We start from the raw sequence: 19,218 nt of genomic DNA on the forward strand, positions 1-19,218 counted from the left end.
ATAAGAAGTCTGACTTGTTAGGGTCGTAGACGTCGATGTCTTCAAGGAGTTGGGTGTTGAAGGACGCGTTGGCTCCCTCGGTGCTGGCCAGGATCTTCAGCACATGGCCATTGTCTGAGCCCAGAAACACAACTGTGTAGTTCTTGTACGGCCCTGCAGACGTGTCCACTGCTATCTGAGTCAACTTGAATCTGCATGAAACATCAAGAAAAACACCACTACTATTAAATCAACTATGGTAAACGTAGTGATGCATTGGTGGAAAAGATGCATCATCATCATCATCATCAGACACCGTGACTTAAGTCAACCATCTACAGTGAAGATCCTCTAAGTGATGTCTGTTTGGCGTCAAGTGACAGCTTCACAATACCAAATGTGCTGGTTAGCATCTTAACGTTGTTGTTTTGTTTTGTCAAAGTCGATTTCCCATGATAAACAAAACACATGGTGGGCGAACACTGAGCTCATTGTATAATCCTTCAGTGTGCAATCAATCACTTCATCTACCAACCCACCATTCCTTTCCTCCGTCGCCTACATCCTTTAATCCCTTCATCCCGTTAATTCATCTACCCATCTATCCATCCACCCACACCGGTTCAATCGATCCATTCTTCCTGTTATTTAGCTGCTTTCCTCAACTCGCTGCTGTCTGCTTTCGAGGCCCAGTTCTATATTTCTAGCTTATATTTATGGCAACGTCTAGTAAACTGTTGCTTTATTTCATGCACCATCCTGCTTCATATGCATCCAGCTCCACGCTGTGACACATGGGAGCTGCCCAGTATCACCACAGTCGTCTACTGCTGACTCCACTGGAGCAGTTGAGGATTAAGCGCCATGCTGAAGGGCACCTTGAGTCCAGCGGTTGTTGACAGAGGGATAAACTTTACTCATTCATTTTATCTGCCTGAATTTCCCCTCTCTGGCTCAGGGAGTTGGACAAACAAACTTCATCTAATAAACCCAGTAATTTCTTTTGGCATGACACCCTTTCTACATTCTTCTATAAAAGGACACCAGCGGCTGCTCCTGTGCCCTCACTTCTCCCTCAGTCCCTCCCAGATGGTCCCACAGAGGCTGGTGTGTTTACCCACATGGACTTGACTGGCACGTCTCCGCAATGGCTCTGTAGTATTGCGTGATGCGCTTCTGGTTAGATTTCATTTATCTAGCTCCTCTCTGGGGAGAGGCGAGGCAGATGTGATGTTTTTGGCGCCAGATGCGAAGCGGCACATGTTTCCCCAGTGTGGAGCCGCTGCAGTGTCTGGCTGGCTGTCAGCCGGGCTCTGCTTCAGGAGGCATGGAGGAGACTCATGTACACTGTGTGTGTGTGTGTGTGTGTGTGTCTACAGCTGAATCTGTGATGTGCATCTGCTGTGTGTATAATCCATGTCTGAGGTTTATGCTGTACTGTCCGAAACACTTGGGAGACACAGTGATTCAAATTCACCCGATCATCATCACACACACACACACACACACACACACACACACTTTCATCACTTCAGAGGACATTTCATTAAATTTTGATAGTTAGCTGGAGCCTCACCCTGACCCTAACCATAACAACTAATTTACTAAACCTAACCTTAAACCACCATAGAAATACATGGTGTACACACACACACACACACACACACAGTTCTTTGCTTCAATATGAGCTGGAAAGGAGTGGCTGCAGGCTGGGTCAACGCTCGAGGAAGAGCCCCCTCCCCGTGCGACTTGTCTTTGATGTGGGCTGAAATCGACCGTTGAACAAATCCGATGGGTTTTAATGAGGGACAAGGTTGTGTGCTCCACCTGAGTTCACTCATCAATAACAATCTTAGCCCCGAGTGTGAAAACACTCCCGGTACATTATGTTGCTATTGAAAATAGGAAAATAATACCTGTATACTAACCATTAAAAAAAGAGGCCCTGGCATTTTCTCTTAAAGGCCTGTTTTATAACTAACTTGACTGACACTGACGTCCAACTAGTTATGTTTTTAATTCGATTCAATGAAGTACAGAGCATTTGATCGCATTTGAACAAGATGTCTGCATGTATTGTTCATTATTTATGATGTATAAGATGGTGCGTGGTTTACATCAGTAACATCTGGGAAAACAGATTTGTCATTATAAATTACACTGAGGTATTTAAGTTCCAAAATGTTGTTGGAGCTGAAACAAAGAATCTATTAATTTTTGAGATGATCAGCAGAAATTCGGCAGAATGTATCTGCATTTTGATTGACTGATAATTGAAACACAGCGTACAGAATGTACAGTGGCAATGAGGGCTATGTCTATTGATTGATTTCATCGCCAGTTAATCTGGTTATTATTTTGTGATTGCTTAAGCCATTAATAAAATATCAAAATGATCACAGATTAATATTCTGTTGCATATTTCTGTAGGTATCTTTTAATAGGAACAAACTCAGCTCGTTGACCTTGATGTGCGTGGATGCTCTGAGGTGAGAATAAAGTTTGTTCCACCATTTTTTCCATCTGTCCTTCCGTTGAACTAACGCCATACCTGCTGGTGGTACGGGTGAAGTAAGGTCTGTCGTTGACGGAGGGGACGGACTCGTCCATGAGTGGGTAGGACTTGATGAAAGTCAGGGTGTCATCCGGGAAAGTGGTGGATGACTTGTAAGCAGCTGCTGAGCCCTCCCCGGCACAGCATCCTGGCCTGTACCACGGCAGCAAACAAACAAACAAACAAAAATAACATTAGGAGTGAATTCAGCTCCAGCTCCACGACCACAGATGTAAAAACAGTGGCAGCTGCTTGTTTTTAGGGACAAGCAGGAGGGGAACACAGGTGTCTTGTGTGACTTCTTGTTCTTTTGTTCAAACATGTCTATGCAGAACAATAACAGCAGCAGCTGCAAAAGCTCAATTGTCAGAGGCAGAAAAACATGTTATTGGAAAGTGACAGTTCGCTATTTAAAGATGTGTCTCTTACCTTGGTTTTGGAACCTGCTCCTCTGGAACAGGTGTCCACGCTGACTCGCTGTTCTTCTGCTCTTTGAATTTGCCATTGAAGGCCTTCTCTATGTCATCCATGTAGAACGCACAGACTGCTGAGCCAGTGATGCTGTTAGGAGGGCCACAAAGGAAGATAACATTACAAAGAAAAAGGTCTGGACGTTAGCATCTTTCCAAGTCTGGCACAACCTGAAAATACTATTTCATTTATCCTGTGATTTGTAAGATTCATAAGTTCTAAATATGCTGTCAACCACCAGCTGGTACTGGCGAAGTAAATGCCAGCACGGTGATCAAGTTAATTGGCAGTCATCAAGTCATTTCCTGTATTTCAGTAGTTTAACTTAAAAGAAATATTGATACTTAATGTCTCATTTCTGTCTGCCATGGTGGTATATATATATATATATATATGTATATAACAGAAAGACTCCCACTGTCCCTGCAGAAAACAGAATCTCCAGCTTAGACCAGATTTAGTCCAATCAGACGGCGGTTCATTTGTAAACAGCCTCAGAGCTAAGTGAGGACTATTTCACCAACATTAGTTAGCCTGGGTGTATTTGGGACCCTTTTGATGAGAATTGATCAAATTGACAAAAAAAACATACATCACCTGCAATTAATCCACTATTTGACTACTTAGAAGAGTACATGATGACTACTGAAATGCAACAGTTGTGAGCATCCTAGTACGCACACTTTTAGAGGGCCAGATGCTTAGGTGGAGAAAAATCACCATTTTGATGGATGAAGTGTCCATGGGGATTTAAGTTATACACACTGCTGGGATTTAAATTTTATTATTTCATTTATAAGTGGCTGTTATATTGGAAGGAACTAGGAATATAACTGCATGAACTCATTGCGCCACGTTGCTGCAATGAGTGCTGAGTCACTAAAATCTGGAGGTGCATGACCACGCGCCATGACAACCGGTGGAGCACTGACACATGAAACATGATTAGGACATTTTTGGCACATGCACCCTGTGCTGGGAACACTGCATCAGGCATAAACCTAGCTCATCAAAGCAGTTGCTAAAAAACAGAACAATAGTTTGGCGTAAAAAAACAACCCTTTGTGTTTTTGTCAGAATTTTCAAAAAAAGGTGTCAGTTGAGGTGTTTGAGTTACATAGGCAGAGAGAACCCTGGCTTTTTGTGTTACTGTCAAGGGACGGACCAGAGAGAAACCACAACGTTTTATACATACATTTAAACATGCAATACTACTGTAATATGAAATTGGAAGACAGGACATAACTATTTGTGTATTTGTGCCATAACACCTCATTTTAGCTTGAAAATGCCCCCACCACAGCTGACATGACCTGGTGGTTCTTCAAAATTCACAGAACCATACACACATACATAGATACCAACTGGTCACTTAATGGCTAATGTTTCGCTCATGCGACCTGAAGCGTTTTATTCAGTGCCTGATGTGAAGGCAGTGACAGTGACTGCAGCTCTTCTTCAGTCTTCACCTCACTGAGATGGTGAAGATGGTTCAGAGCCTGACGGTAATTAAGTTTAACAATGTTCCAGGAGATGCAGCAGAAACAGTGGTGAGTGACAGAATAAGAGGTGAAAATTAGTTGCGAACAATGTAACACTAATGACTGAGGTAGTGGAATAACAACACCTATGATCCCAACCTGTTTGCCTGTGTGGTGAAGACGCCAAGCACAGCCGGCCGGTGGTTAATCTGCAGCACGTTGGTCAGTGACTGCAGAACGTCAAAGTAGAAGAAGGAGTCGCCTGGTACAGAGCAGTTCAGCCGGGCTTTGAGGAACGATGTCCAGTAACGTTCCAGCACCCTCGGTGAACCGCCATTGTCATTCTTACAAACACGTGCAACTCTGGAGAAAACCACCTGCGGAGAAACAGGAGGGGAAAACCTCTTAGAGGTGACAACTCTACTTTAGAAATCAGACCATTTACGACACAATCTCAGGCAGAGCCACCATGGAATACTGAACAGCAGTTAAAAATCTTGTAGGCATGTGGTTTGCATTGGAAATGATGTTGTTCGACTTCATTCCACAGAGAAACAGTGGAATGAAGTATAGAAACCACAAACCACAAGTCTGGTGAGTGTCTGGTCTGAAATGAGTCCCTCACCTTGCCAAGAGTGGTGTACTCCACTGCTATCTCACTGAAGAAAAAGTACACATAGTTCCCATACTCAATAGCGTGGAGGAAATGGGGCTCTGTGCAAGACAAGAAGAAAAGATATGTGACAGGCACGCTGGCAGTGATGCCTTATTTACAACATGAGTGCATTGTGAGCAAGCCGGGACTGGAGCTGGTAAACACAGATGCTCAACTTGGAAAATGGGTCCAAGAGAAATGCAGGGAGAGCGTTGTAAAATGAAAAATCTGATTATTAAGGACAGCAAGATATGGAGAAACAAATTTATAATCAGAGATAACATTCATTGCATTGAAATAGCAGAGCTGGTGCTGGTTCAGTGCTGATAAAAATACCTTGATAACTGAGCTGAAGTCAGAATTGCAGTCAATTATAGGGGTGAAGTTCGATAGCATTTTATGCAATCGGAATACAGAATGAAGTCCAGCTAAAGGTATAACTACCTAAAATACTGAAAACCCAAAGATTTAACTAAGATCTGTATTCAACACAACCAGCATTACTAAAATAACAGGTGTAGCCTATGTCTGAACACTGGAGCTGTTACCCAGAAACAATTATGACACTTATGTAAACATTTGCTGGTTCCGTTGCAAGAAGGCTTATTCTTCTCGGCTGGAAGCAATAGTCTTCACAAGAGGGATCAAATAGATTATGTACAGTAGGTTTTGAAATTAGGGGAACTTAACTACATACTGACAACACAGCAAGTCCTGAGGATCTGGGCCCCCTTTGACAATATTATGAGACCCTACACCATCCTTAGTATGGCCAGAAAAATAACTCTTGCATGGGGAAGAAAGATTAATCAAGAAAATAATGAATGTTTTGTACAGTGGGACAAAGAGAGATACATCATTTGAAGGGAGATTTGTTATCCTCAGAGCTCAGCGAATCCTGGCATTTTTCAGAGGATGATCCCCAACCCGAGTCACGGAGATATTGACATATAAAAGAAATACAATGTCAACACCAACGACCTCATACATACCAGAGCCGTACGTTACACTTGCTGAATGCTTACCTCGCAGCCATTTGGAGTCGTACTTGACTGTACGCAGAACAGGGCTACTTTCTCCCAGACTTCGGTAAATCACTGCATCGCTCGCCAAGAAGTCTGTCATGGTGGCCGAGTAGAAATCACCACCTGAGAAACACAGGAAGAAAGTAATTGAGATACATTGTCAGGGATCACAATTTCAACAACACACTTCTGTCTAATTTGGTCACCGGTGACTTTTGTTGCCCTTTAAAAGGAGGCAGATGATAACATGTGTCGGAGGATGTGTCACTTTTAATGAACACCCCGTGTGAACTTTGCATAAATGTCAGTGGAAACCTGGCAGGACTGAGTGCAGGTCTGGCTCTCTCTTCACTTCTCCCTAAACTTGACCCCTACATGTTCACAAAGTATCAGCTTTCTTCACTGCTATGATTAGTGAAGACAGTTAGCCACCAATCAGCATCCACTGAGGGGCAAATTCAGGTTAAACCCTGGGATGATTCGTGAAGTTGTAGTAAACATGTAGTTTAGTCTGTCTCTATTTTTTGACATTTTCTTCTTTTATTGTGCATTTTGTATTCAATGACTACACGTCTGATATAAAGCAAATTGTACCACGCTTACATATCTAATTCAGTACAGTTAATTAGTTTCAAATCATACTTGTGTGGATTAGAAAGATCATGTTTTTATTCTACCACTCCAGGCAACCACTGGTTTCCACTCATTTCTGTGCAATAATCAATAATCTATAAACAGACTCTCAGTGACATTAAACTGGAGTACCACATGAGAGGAGAGAAGATGAGAAATGTAAAATGGACAGAAATTGGTGCAGACTTGATGTTCACTGAGGACTGAAGACAAATCCAAAAATCTAGAACTGTAGCATTTTAAAACATTTGAAAACCTTCCACAAAATGTATGAATCATTTGTTTTTAAGGAGTGAAAACATGCTGCCATAGCGTCTGTAGCTTCTAAAGGCAGGTTAGCCTTTGTAGGACTGGCAGATGTAGTCAGGTATGGAAAACGTTCTACCAGGGAGAACTTAAGGTTCCTTAAAACAGCAGTTTAATTAAAACAGAACACTGGAGTGCATTACTTCAAGCTTCACCCGTTTAAAAGCCAAAATAAAAATGAAGTCTGAAAACTAAATATTGCTGGAACTTAAAGGACACTTTGAGAGGACTAATGACACAGAACAACACCTGTGGGGGTTGAACCTGTGACATTTCCATTACGGGACCATCTGTACAACCACTGGGTCACCCTCCTTTACTCACCCGCAAAAAGGCCGACGTTGGACTGGCGAGACTCGAAGGGACATCGAGCCTGTCCCACCACCTCCTCCCCTTCCTGCTCCAGTGTCGACATCTAGGTCAGAGAGGACACAGCACAGAGGAATCCTTCAGACGGCCAGTTACAGAACCGTAGAGCTGACCCAAAAGAAATGCTGGGATACTGGGACTATGACACAAACAGCAGTGAGCAGCTTTACTGTTTACACTCGTAAACCCACGAGGTTGCTCCAACTGACAAATCGATCAACAAACCTCAATGTCTTTGTGGCTGAATGCAAGGGATGCATACCAAATCAATCTGTGATTATGAAAGGAAACTCACGCATCATAAAGATCCGTTTTATGTGATTTACTGTATTGCGGGCTGGATCCATAAAAGGTGTGTGAACTCTGCTGTCCTGCTGTCATGTGCAGAGGGGACACTTTATCTCTCAGCTGCAGATATTTAGCTGTTATTTTCTGAGCTGCTGTTAACAAGATTGTAAACCCCATGTAAGACAATAAGCAAAACCCAGTGGTGTGGGTTTGTCTGTGTCTGTGTGCCTGTGTGTGTTCGTCTGTGTCTGTGTCTGTGTGTTCGTCTGTGTCTGTGTGTCTGTATGTCTGTGTCTGTGTGCCTGTGTGTTCGTCTGTGTCTGTGTGTCTGTATGTCTGTGTCTGTGTCTGTGTGCCTGTGTGTGTTTGTCTGTGTCTGTGTCTGTGTGTGTTTGTCTGTGTCTGTGTGTGTGTGTGTGTGTGTGTGTGTGAGAGTGTGTGTGTGTGTGTGTGTGTGTCTGTGTGTGTTTGTCTGTGTGTGTGTGTGAGAGTGTGTGTGTGAGAGTGTGTGTGTGTGTGTGTGTGTGTGTGTGTGTGTGTGTGTTTGTCTGTGTCTGTGTGTGTTTGTCTGTGTCTGTGTCTGTGTGTGTTTGTCTGTGTCTGTGTCTGTGTCTGTGTGTGTGTGTGTGTGTGTGTGTGTGTGTGTGTGTGTGTGTGTGTGTGTGTGTGTGTGTGTGTGTGTGTGTGTCTGTGTGTCTGTATGTCTGTGTCTGTGTCTGTGTTCGTCTGTGTGCCTGTGTGTGTTTGTTTGTCTGTGTCTGTGTGTGTGTGTGTCTGTGTGTGTGTGTGTGTGTGTGTGTGTGTGTGTGTGGAGACCAAATGCATGCAGAGCAGATTCAACATCCTCCGTGGCAACAAGGTGACTGAGACACACAAACCACATAAACAGTCCATTAAGACGAGGCTTGGCTGCTACTTTATTGTTATTATGGGAAAGACCTCCAACTACCTTCACTGCAACTGCAAGACTTTTAATGGACTTTTCATACAGTTCATTATAAGAAATAAGAATGATTACTATTGCTATCCAGGTTTGCACTGGGTACGTGATGTTTGCTGTGCATCATTTAGTTTTATGTGTCTCGTCCTGTTGGTTTAGTGTTGTAAGCCACTGTGCCAAGAAACTTCAGATGTAAATTAGTTTGAAGACAATTCTGGTACAATAGAGGCATGTAACTTTTTTGTAGTTCAGAAAGTTTACAACCTTTTTCGGTGTAAAAACTGAGTTTGGGTTCAAAATGTGTCTCAGACAGCTGTACAATTTGCACAACAACAACAAAAGTCTCCAACCAGCTGTTGTAAGTGTTGCTGGTTTGTCACTTGGTTCAAACTGAAGCTGAGATGTCACAAGAATGAATGGTAAAACTGCACATATGGGCTTCTGGGCTTGTTTCAGTCATGGTGTTTTGTTCAAGATACATCATGTTTCTTCTGTCTCTCACAGGGGGCACAAGTCCAATGAAGATTTGTTTGTTTTAGTTCCCACCTAGTTGAAGAGATTGGTGGGTTCATGGCTGCTCTGTATATACGTGACAATAAAACCATCCAGTGGAGGAGAAAAGAAGTGATCCAAAACTGCACAACAGAAGTGTCCCAAGACATCTGTACAAAGAACCTGATGCAATCCAACACAACTGCTCTGCTCTAAATATCACTTCTGCGAAGCTCCAAGTCTATCTATTGCTCAGACTTTGTCTCTTGTTTGTGTTGTTGTGATAAATTGCTTTATTTTGCTCAGGTGGTGTTTTTATTGGATCTATCTCCAGTCCAGCATTCATTCAGCTTTGGTTAGATTTGACGGGACTGACAAAGACTAAGTGCTTTCAATGTATTTTCCAGTTTGGCTGGACTTTAATAACAGGAAGAGGAAACATGAGGAGAAGCAAGAAAGACAAATGACCTAAAACAGCAGGGAGCTCACCCACAGTGGTCCTAGAAGTACTTTCAGTGGGACCAGTTGGACACAAACATGTCAAGACCCATTTATTAGCAAATAAGAGTATTACAACAGAAGTCTATTACAGTGTGCCCAGGTTATTTAAAGCCCTTACAGCGGAGGGCACAAGACTCCTCCCATGGTATGCTTTTTTGCTGTATCTACAGCCAGCAGGGAGGAGGGTGAAGCACGGGTTGAGGGGTGGCAGGGGTCATGTGCTGTGGTCAGTGCTCTCCGAGTGGTGGCTGTGCCAATGAGGGCTGGCAGGTTTGGAGCAGGGAGATCAATTCTTTTTAGAGGATATGTTAGTTTTCGGGAGCTTGTAGGTATTGGTGAGGGTGAAGGTGGCGCACTACAGGAGGACGGGTCGTTAATACTTCGGTATAGTGGTAGCAGGAGGAGCAGTTTCACATGATGATTGTTTTCTATGACAACATGTGTACAAAAAGGGCAACAAGTTCTTTTCCCCAATACTGACAAGGTTCACACGGGGCTAATTGTATTCTGCAACTAACCAGAAAACAGCAGCTAACCTCCAGCAATGTGATCCTGAGCCCACGAGTCAGCAAAGTCATACAGAAACGAACAAATACTTCAAGTGATTGATGGAAAAAAGGAAATATTAGCAGCAGGATTGCGACCATAAAAACAGGACTAAACATGATTAAGAGTACCATTCAGTCTCTAATCACTCTTCAAATAAAACTCAATTCTGTTTAAAATCTGATTAGAAATCAGCAAGAAAGAAAGTGACGTGATCTAAAGTGAAAGTCTGTTAATCACAAAAAAAAGTAGACCTTGGAAGTCACAGAGAACGGAGGATTAAACGACTGCAGGATCGTTACTCCAGTGGGCAGATGAAGACAGAAGGATTTGATGCTTCAAGGTTTTGTTGCAGCACAACCGCATGTTGAAGACAGCCTCTCGGTTGTCTACAGACCAGCTGTCTCAGCAGTCTGGTCAGTGAAGCTGCATCTTCATGGCTGAGCATTCATTCATGTCTTTGACCACACACACACACACACACACACACACACACACACACACACACACACACACACACACACACACACACACACACACACACACACACACACACACACACACACACACACACACACACACACACACACACACACACACACACACACACAGTACACAGACGACGCCTCTCACTCAATCCCCCCTTTGTCCTCTACAGATTCTTCGAGGAGACCCAGAGACAGATTCCTTGATATGATTTACACTTCCTCTCTGTCTTCCCAGCTGTCTGGATAGTCATCTCTTGTACTTTTTTTCCGAGGGGAGACGAGGGGAGGGGGGACACAGCTGGGGGGTTGCAGAGAGAAAGAATTTGAGGATGTGTTTTGTATAAATCAGCTGCTCTTTACTAAAGGGATTCTGTGACAGGAAGACATTTTACATCAATCTTGCTCCCGCGTATTAACCTTTGGACATACTCTGTAGGTGAGAAATGAGACTGTGCAGGTCTTTATGACACCTGAGACACACCCTGCGTTCTCAGTCACATACTTTTTCTTTTTACGTTTATTATGTACTACAGCTACCTTTGCAACGTGGGAACGAGTATGTGTCGGACATACAATTTCTACATAACACTGCGCTGTGAACTCTTTTGCTCAAATATCTGTTGAAGTCCTGTTATGTCCAATCATCTGCCTCTCAGCAGCTCAGTCAATGCGGCGGATCTTCTGCCGCGCAGAGGATTGTGGGTCAGGATAGTCACTGGATGCAGTAGGAGGTATTTTTAGGATACTGCACTTGACATACTAAGTACTGGGACATACTCCTTTTTTTTTCTGACTTTCTAAATAGTATGGTATAATCCTGGGAAGTATTTAGATACTGTCTAGTGAGATGCTGTATTTTGTCCAGGGTTTAACTGACCCTAACCCCTAAACTAAAGCCCTCCCCCAGTCATAACTAGGTCTACTGACCTTTGGATTTCTCCACTAAATGAAGTGGCACGGTGCACATGGGGCTTGGTATCTACAGTAGTAGTCTAGTGTCACTAGTCAGCATACCATTAACTGCAGTACATTATAATGTGGTTCAGTAGAAAGTTAGAAGAAGCCCCATTCAGAAGTGACACCTGTAGAACAGCAGCAGGATTTGGGTAATGTTGGCGGCTCTGTCCTGCTCTGTATTAAATCTAGCTATTTCTTTGGCAAACATTTACCACACATTGCACAGCATACTCATTCATTCATTGTGGTGTTGTTTTTAAATGTAATTTCATTTCATTCATGTAGTTTTTTCTGTATTCATTTTTTATACATTTAATTGCCTCCATTTGCATTAAGAGGGCTAGAAACATAATCTAATTGTTGCTGGCAGTAGTAGTGACCCTGACTCCTTGACACAGACCACTGGGTTAGTTCATAGGTCGGTGCGCTGGGAAAAAAACCCAGTGAAAAGTAAAGTCTCGAGTTATTGAGCTCCTTATTTCAGTCTCCCACACTGTTAGATTTACAGTCTGTGCTGTAGGACCGGTACTCCCTCCTCCTCTAATGGCCTGCTGTGAATCACAGTCCAAACCTGTGATGTCACCTCCGAGGCTCCACCATAACGTCATGTTGCGTTTAACAGACCTCAAACTGCAGGAGCTTTGATTTTGCATTGTCCTTAAAGTGATGGTGCCTTTTTAAAAACATCATGTTTTCACTGTCATTTCTCAGTGGAGTGAAAGGATAACCACAGAGACAAGGTGTAGCTGAGAGGCATGGATTTGTCTCTTGACCCACCCCACCCCCACCCCCCCACCCCCACCCATCTTCCCACTTCTCACTTTCTTCCTATCATCTCGTCTCCTCCTTCAGCTTTCTTGTTTCAGAGATATGAAAGAAGCTGCTGTATTATTGACACCATCAGCATATCGTGTGCTCTGTCAACAGACTGCTCTCTGTCCGTCTTGTTGTGCCAACATACTATTCCACCAGCACTTCAAGCGTTTGAAGTCACCCGACCACACAAAACACAAATATAGCCACATTCAGCACAGATCTGCTGCTGCTGTCTGATTGGTTTGATTTGGGTCTGCAATTTGCAAATGGGTTTTTCAGACGTCCTGTTTAATGCGTTTAATCATTTTCCAGTTATTATTTTCCGTTATTTTCGCATGTGTGTCTGCAGTTTGAACTCACAGCTGTTTGTTGTATCATAACTGAAATGCTGGCTGCCAGACTTCTTTTAGAGCTGACAAATCCTGCATTCAACATGGTATCCACCGTCTTAGGAGCAGCGCTTGTGTAGGTGTTATTTCATAGCAGATGTCCTTTTCTGAGAGGTGTTAACATTATTTTATCTATTGTTTGGGCTCTAGTAGCCTGTCACAGGTGTACTGGATCTGTAGCAGTGAAGTAGTAGTGGTAGTGCACTAAATTTGCAGTTTCATCTTTTCCTGTTCATTTTTTGTCTGTTAATATTCTTTAATTCATGTTATACATTTGAGCTATTGTACTTTATTTATCCATCCATTGTCTAGCCCACTTCTCCTTAAGGGAAGCAGGGGGGTTGGAGCCAATCCCTGACATTGGGCGAGAGGCGGGGTACACCCTGGACTGGTTGTCAGTCAATCACAGGGCAACCTTTCACACTCACACTCACACCTACGGGTAATTTAGAGTCACCAATTAACTTGACCTGCATGTCTTTGGACTGTGGGAGGAAGCCGGAGTACCTGGTGAAAACCTACACGAGCACGAGGAGAACATTTGAGCTCCACACAGAAAGGTCCGAGGTTCAAACCGCAAACCTGCTGGCACAACAGTGCACCGCCGTGCTGCCCCTACTTTAATTATAGTTATTCATAATAATGAATACAATCTTGCAATGACCATTCGTATATATTATGCCGTTACTGTTTACTGTACCGTTTATCAACTGTAAAATATCCAGCATATTTTTTCATTAAACAAGATCATCCTCTATAAACTGGAATATTAGTTATTATATCAGATTTTTGTTATGAGATTGCATGTATTGTGATATATACGTGTAAAACTGACTTCATACAGCATTTCGCTTTGTTCACTGATGTATGAAACATCTGTTCTGTGCCAGTCTGACACAGGTTTATGTGTGTGTGTGTTTAAGACATGATATCACTGATAATGACACTTTTACAAACGCCACCCAGGCGCTAATGTGATACGGGTTTAGTTTGCAGTTTGTCATTTCCATTAGCAATTTAAATAACAGGGTACAAGTGAAACAGCACACAAGGACAGAACCCAACACATCTCATAACAGCTTAATATGATCTCCTATATGTAATAGAAGCCAGGAAGCAGAGCCACAGTACAGTATCTTACCTTATAGTTACGGCAGGTGGGGTTGAAGGCGTTGGTGCCGCAGGCGAAAAGCGTCTCGTCATTGCGTGGCACCAGCACTTTGATATAGTTGTAACATTCGTCCTGTCAGGAGGAATAAAACAGCTTGATGTTGTCGTACATTAGGGACCAGGTCCATGTTGGCTCCTTGCACGCCATCGACAGAATGAAAGCAGGATTTGCAGCAGGTAGACCGAGCATTTTACCGACACACACACACACACACACACGCGTCTCTCGGTTTTACATTCATTACTGTAATCCCCCAGGCTGATTCTTATGGTTTCAGCGCAGCGCTGGGGAGGAAAATGCTGTGCCGAAAGCCCCAGTCCACCGACTCCTGATGGATGTGCTACTGATTCTGAAAAGCTACCTGAACACCTTTGCTTATTAGAAAACTTCACTGTGCAGGAAAAGAAGGCAGAGACAAAGAAAGGGAGAGAAAAGAGTGAGAAATAAAAAAACACAGAGAGATGAAGATGTGTCTGGAAGATAATACTCACGCTGTTTTTCCCTCTCACAGTGCACTTCTCTACATCCTTCGTCTTCCAAGTCAGTTTCTGAAAAATGAGAAGACAGCCAACTGTCAGCTCAAAGACAAGCTGTTTCTCACCATCCCAGCTTTTGTTGTTCCCAATCGTTCAAGTGCTATTACAAGACAGCTGTGATGAAAATCTCATTAATTTCATAAACTGTTGTGAAGAAAAACAAACAGGGGAAAATATCAGAAATGCCTGCAACGGCCTGCTCATCTTGTCAGTGGGCAGTTAAACATTGTGGTTCCGTGGTGATAAAAAAAAAAAAAAATCACTGTGCAACATAAGTCTGGATCTGTGTGAAGGCACACAGGGGAGTCTGCAAAAGATGTTTGCTTCACTTCACTGTCGATTGTGAGGAGCAGCCCCAGTTAACATATTAGCCTAAAGCCCTGCCCTCAGTCCTCACACACTTCCTGTATCAGCGCTAGTCGTCCAGGTAGGATTCATCAACATGTTAACAAGCTCAGCCAGTTGAAGGTTTAATGTGTTCCCCTCCACTGTCGGATACCTTACAAATCCAGATTTCCCCTGAGCTCAGAAATACCACTGAGGATTGCTGGCGGTTGTGTACACTTCTGTTTCAGCTCCAAGTCATTCTGAAGGTTCTTTTGTCAACAGCTTCGAACAGTATTTGAGCAGACAGGAGCTTGATGTCTCACTGAGTGACATATCTTGGGTATTATAGGATGGCCTCTCCAAGCTGTAGCAGTGCAGCATGGCTCAGATCTGCTCTTGGTCTATTTACCTGTGGTCTGAGCTCAAGGCTCAAGCCTCTGCTGTGATATATCAGACAAAGTTTTAATGGTTGGTAGTTGTGACTCAAACAGGTTTAAATTTCGGCCCCTTTTGAATGTTGACTTTCTCCTGTTACAGTTATACTACACACTTTCCTTCAGACCTACTCTCTCACGTGGTCTGTATGGTATGTAATTGTATGGAACCTTTCTAGTCATTTCAACTACTCAAAGCGTTTTTACATCACGTTCTCATTCACCCATTCACACATCATTCATTCAGGAGGAGTCTAAGTTAAAGGAGACTGTTCTTTCACACACATTCACACACTGAAGCTCCTTCAGGAGCAGGTTGGGGTTCAGTGTCTTGGCCAAGGACACTTTGACATGCTGACTCACAGGAGCCGGGGGTCGAACCAGTGACCTTCCAATTGATGGACGTCCCGCTCTACCTCTGAGCCACAGCCGCCCCTAACAATGGTAAATGGTCTGTATTTGTATAAACATGTAAACATTTAGACATATACTTTTTAAAATTGTTTCTCTGATACTGACACCGACATATTTAATTACTTCTCTGTATAAATACTTTAAAACTTGTTTATCTCTAAGTATGTCCTTATGTCCTCATCAAACGAAAGCGAGAACGGAAGTAAAAAATGTGGTCTCAAAAAAAGGAATGTCCTACGTCTTTGATGCTAAAAGGTATTACACATTGCTGGAGACATTTCTTCTTTTATTTTTTTTATGTTTTGGTCTTAAATGCGACTCAGTGTTCTCAACTACAACCTCACCCTGGGTGAGTCACCCTGCAGTTTAACACATTTTGATACCTTATTGGAGCCAAGAGGTCTGCAAGTCTCTGAAACAACATTTGTCCCATAAACCCCTTGTTCTCTTGTTGTCAGTTCTTGTTTTCCATTTTAAGAGTTAGCTTTTCAGTCAAAACAGAGGCCACTTGGAACAGGTGAATGCAATCTGAGTGGTGGATGAACAGGAGTGTTAGAATTTGAAGAAGAGACATACAGACATTATGACTGAGGAGGGCTTCTAGCTTCACACCTTGGAACGCATTAAACCAGCACTGGTTCATTTCCACTGCATACAGCAAGATGAAAAGATTAAAGGATAAGGCTGCCATTATTCTACAATTTTCTTATAAAAAAAATCCCTCGGAAAGGTCAAAACCAACAAGGTGTTAATCATTCTCTTAATATTTTCTGACTTCCTTATCGTTTCTGAGGTACTCAGCCCCAAGCCAATTGGTTCTTTCTGGAGATAAACCTCTTTTGAAATAGGTCTTAAAGACATAGTTTCACGTTTTTAAAAAGGCTAAGTAATTTCCTGAAACAGCTGGGCACTGTCCTTTTTTATCTAAACCGGAATTAATGCTGCATTTCTTCAGGACTATTTTCAGTAGCATATTGATAAATATGGGGGGTTAGCACTGTTGCCTCACAGCAAGAAGGTTCAAAGTTTGAATCCAGGTTTGAACCTGGGGTCTTTCTGTGTGGTTTTCTCCGGGTGCTCCGGCTTCCTCCAACAATCCAAAGACATGCAGGTGAGGTTAATTGGTGACTCTAAATTGCCCGCAGGTGTGAGTGCGAGTGTTTGTCTGTCTCTGTATGAGGCCCTGTGATTGGCTGGTGACCAGTCCAGGGAGTACCCCGTCTCTTGCCCAAAGTCAGCTGGGATTGGCTCCAGCTCCCCCGCGACCCTGACGGATAAGCGGTATAGATAATGGATGAATGGATATTGATAAATATGAATGAGTTTTTACATCACCAGTGCAATGTAATGGGAAAAACTATCCTACTGTGGTTGTGATAATGGTAATGACAGGACATGTTGCTATTAGGATCAAGTTCTCTTTGGTTTTGGTCTTTAAGAGATTCGTTAACAATAAGAAAAATATAGAAAGATGTAAACTTTTTCCTTAAAGGGCTGGGAGAAGAAGACAAGATAATCACAACATATTGCCGTCAAAAGCTCAGTCAGAATGACGTAGTCCTTGTCGTATCTGATTTTACAGGCAGCACTCCTCCTTCCAGGTTCGTGCATGGAACTTCGCTGGCATGACTTTGTGAAGATCTGACATGATTCAGTCGGAGTCAGCATTATGGTAATGGTTCTTGCCTTGTCCATGCTCGATTTGGTTTACTAATAATTACTTATGACCACCCATGCCCGGGGAGATCAGTGAAAGAGAAAATGTGAATGAGTGCCTGGTGTGATATATGAGGAGCTAGTTTAAAAATGAACCAGAGTGGAGGAATGGAGCTGTGATGAAGAAGACCCACCATTTTCTTGTGATATGAGTCTGTCAGACTAATGAGCAAGCTTAGATGGATAGCAGGAATACGGGCGTGAGAATCTGACAGCAGAATATGGGTACAGTCATCAATAGTTTTTCCCACTGTCACATTGGAGGCGGGAGAGGTTTGGGTGAATAGCTAAAACATGCATCACATACATACATTCACATGTTCTCATATAATTGAAAAAAGATGGACTAACACTGTAGTGCTCAGAAGTTCCCATTTCCTTTCGCACCCAAATCAATACTTCTGATATCCTTGACATGGAGTGGTGGCCTTATCAGAATGAATATCTGTGTTTAGCACTAATCTAAATACAAGCAAACAAAAAGTTCAGGCCTCGGAGGGATTCTATTTAAGTGCAATCACGTTTGACAAATGAGATTCAGATAGGAGGGAGCATGGCACTTCAAAAGCCACAAGAGCCCTGCTGCACTTGTATTGGATATATGTCTGAAGAGAGATTGCTTAATACTTGAATGAAAAGGCAGGTGAAGGGTAGAATGGAAAATAATGAGATACAAACATTACAAGAGAATTTTACAAAAGCACGCAGTGTGGTTCAGAAAAACAAGAACAGACTTGCATTAAACCCTTCTTTAGAGCAGGTTTAGGTCTGTATATCAACCAGGATACCACTACTGACAAGGAAAACCCCATGTTCTGTTATGTGAAGACTTGTTTTCTCATATTGTATATTTAATGACCACAGAATCCTTAAGCACATTTCAACATCGATCACAGAAAAATGTCAAGTAAGGCTGGGTCATTCAAAACCACCTCTGGTTACACACAGATTAATAGCATTGAATCTGAAGGATCCCAAAAGTCTTGCAGTAAGAATTGAACCATGTGACTTTTTCATGGTTTCACTTCACTACTACTCTACTTTTATAATGCTGAGTAAATACATGGATAGTGGTTCAAATACATGTATCAAGAAAGGTTAAATAGTGGACCCAAATATTCCCCATTGACTGGTGACTGAATGGCAATAGTGAGCACCAGAACATTTTCAGTCATGACTGTTGACAGACTTTCCTACCTGCTGTGGGATTATCTGCTCAGATGAAGTGGCGAGATTGACGGCAAACACATGGTCCCTGTAAGAGATAGAGACACACCATTAGTGGGGCCATCTCCACATGCTTTTAAAGAGCAAAGCTCTACAACCCTCTGATCCAACTATTGCATGAAAACCTGTTCAACAACAGAGGGTGGAAGGTGGATTAACAGCCAACGTTTATTGACTTTTCAACTTCATAACCTCACAAAACCAATCCAGCTCGAAAGTTCCCTAACTATCGACACAACCAATATGAATCACTTTGTGAAGTGAGGCATGCACTTTGTTGTACGCAGCTGTGGACCACTTAGGTACATTAAGAATCTCCACACCTTTTTGAATGGAGCTCTTGGCTATGAGAGCACTTTAGACAGAGCCAAAAAACTGCAGCAGAATTTATTTTGTCCAGTGAAAATAAGTAGGAGAGATGCTACCTTGTAGTTTTTAGATAATTAACCTACGACATCTTGATTGAGAGGAGAGCAATGTGCAATTAGGCTGATAGATGCACT

The 19,218-nt window shown here is 42.7% G+C and overlaps 1 protein-coding gene across 2 annotated transcripts in view; it reads right to left on the reverse strand.

Moving 5' to 3' along the window:
• The window catches only part of sema6cb (semaphorin 6Cb), a 60,617-nt gene that overhangs the window by 36,226 nt on the left and 5,173 nt on the right, over nucleotides 1-19,218 (reverse strand). For both annotated transcript variants that reach the window (XM_070834818.1, XM_070834816.1), the window contains exons 3-12: nucleotides 18,686-18,743; nucleotides 14,553-14,609; nucleotides 14,032-14,133; nucleotides 7,429-7,519; nucleotides 6,166-6,288; nucleotides 5,111-5,199; nucleotides 4,645-4,862; nucleotides 2,963-3,094; nucleotides 2,531-2,686; nucleotides 15-191 (exon numbers count right to left, since the gene is read on the reverse strand). In XM_070834818.1, the coding sequence (XP_070690919.1) occupies nucleotides 15-191; nucleotides 2,531-2,686; nucleotides 2,963-3,094; nucleotides 4,645-4,862; nucleotides 5,111-5,199; nucleotides 6,166-6,288; nucleotides 7,429-7,519; nucleotides 14,032-14,133; nucleotides 14,553-14,609; nucleotides 18,686-18,743 (1,203 nt within the window). The remainder of the gene's footprint in view (nucleotides 1-14; nucleotides 192-2,530; nucleotides 2,687-2,962; nucleotides 3,095-4,644; nucleotides 4,863-5,110; nucleotides 5,200-6,165; nucleotides 6,289-7,428; nucleotides 7,520-14,031; nucleotides 14,134-14,552; nucleotides 14,610-18,685; nucleotides 18,744-19,218) is intronic.

Source organism: Pempheris klunzingeri, chromosome 8 (assembly GCF_042242105.1).
Source record: "Pempheris klunzingeri isolate RE-2024b chromosome 8, fPemKlu1.hap1, whole genome shotgun sequence".
Lineage (NCBI taxonomy): Eukaryota > Metazoa > Chordata > Actinopteri > Acropomatiformes > Pempheridae > Pempheris > Pempheris klunzingeri.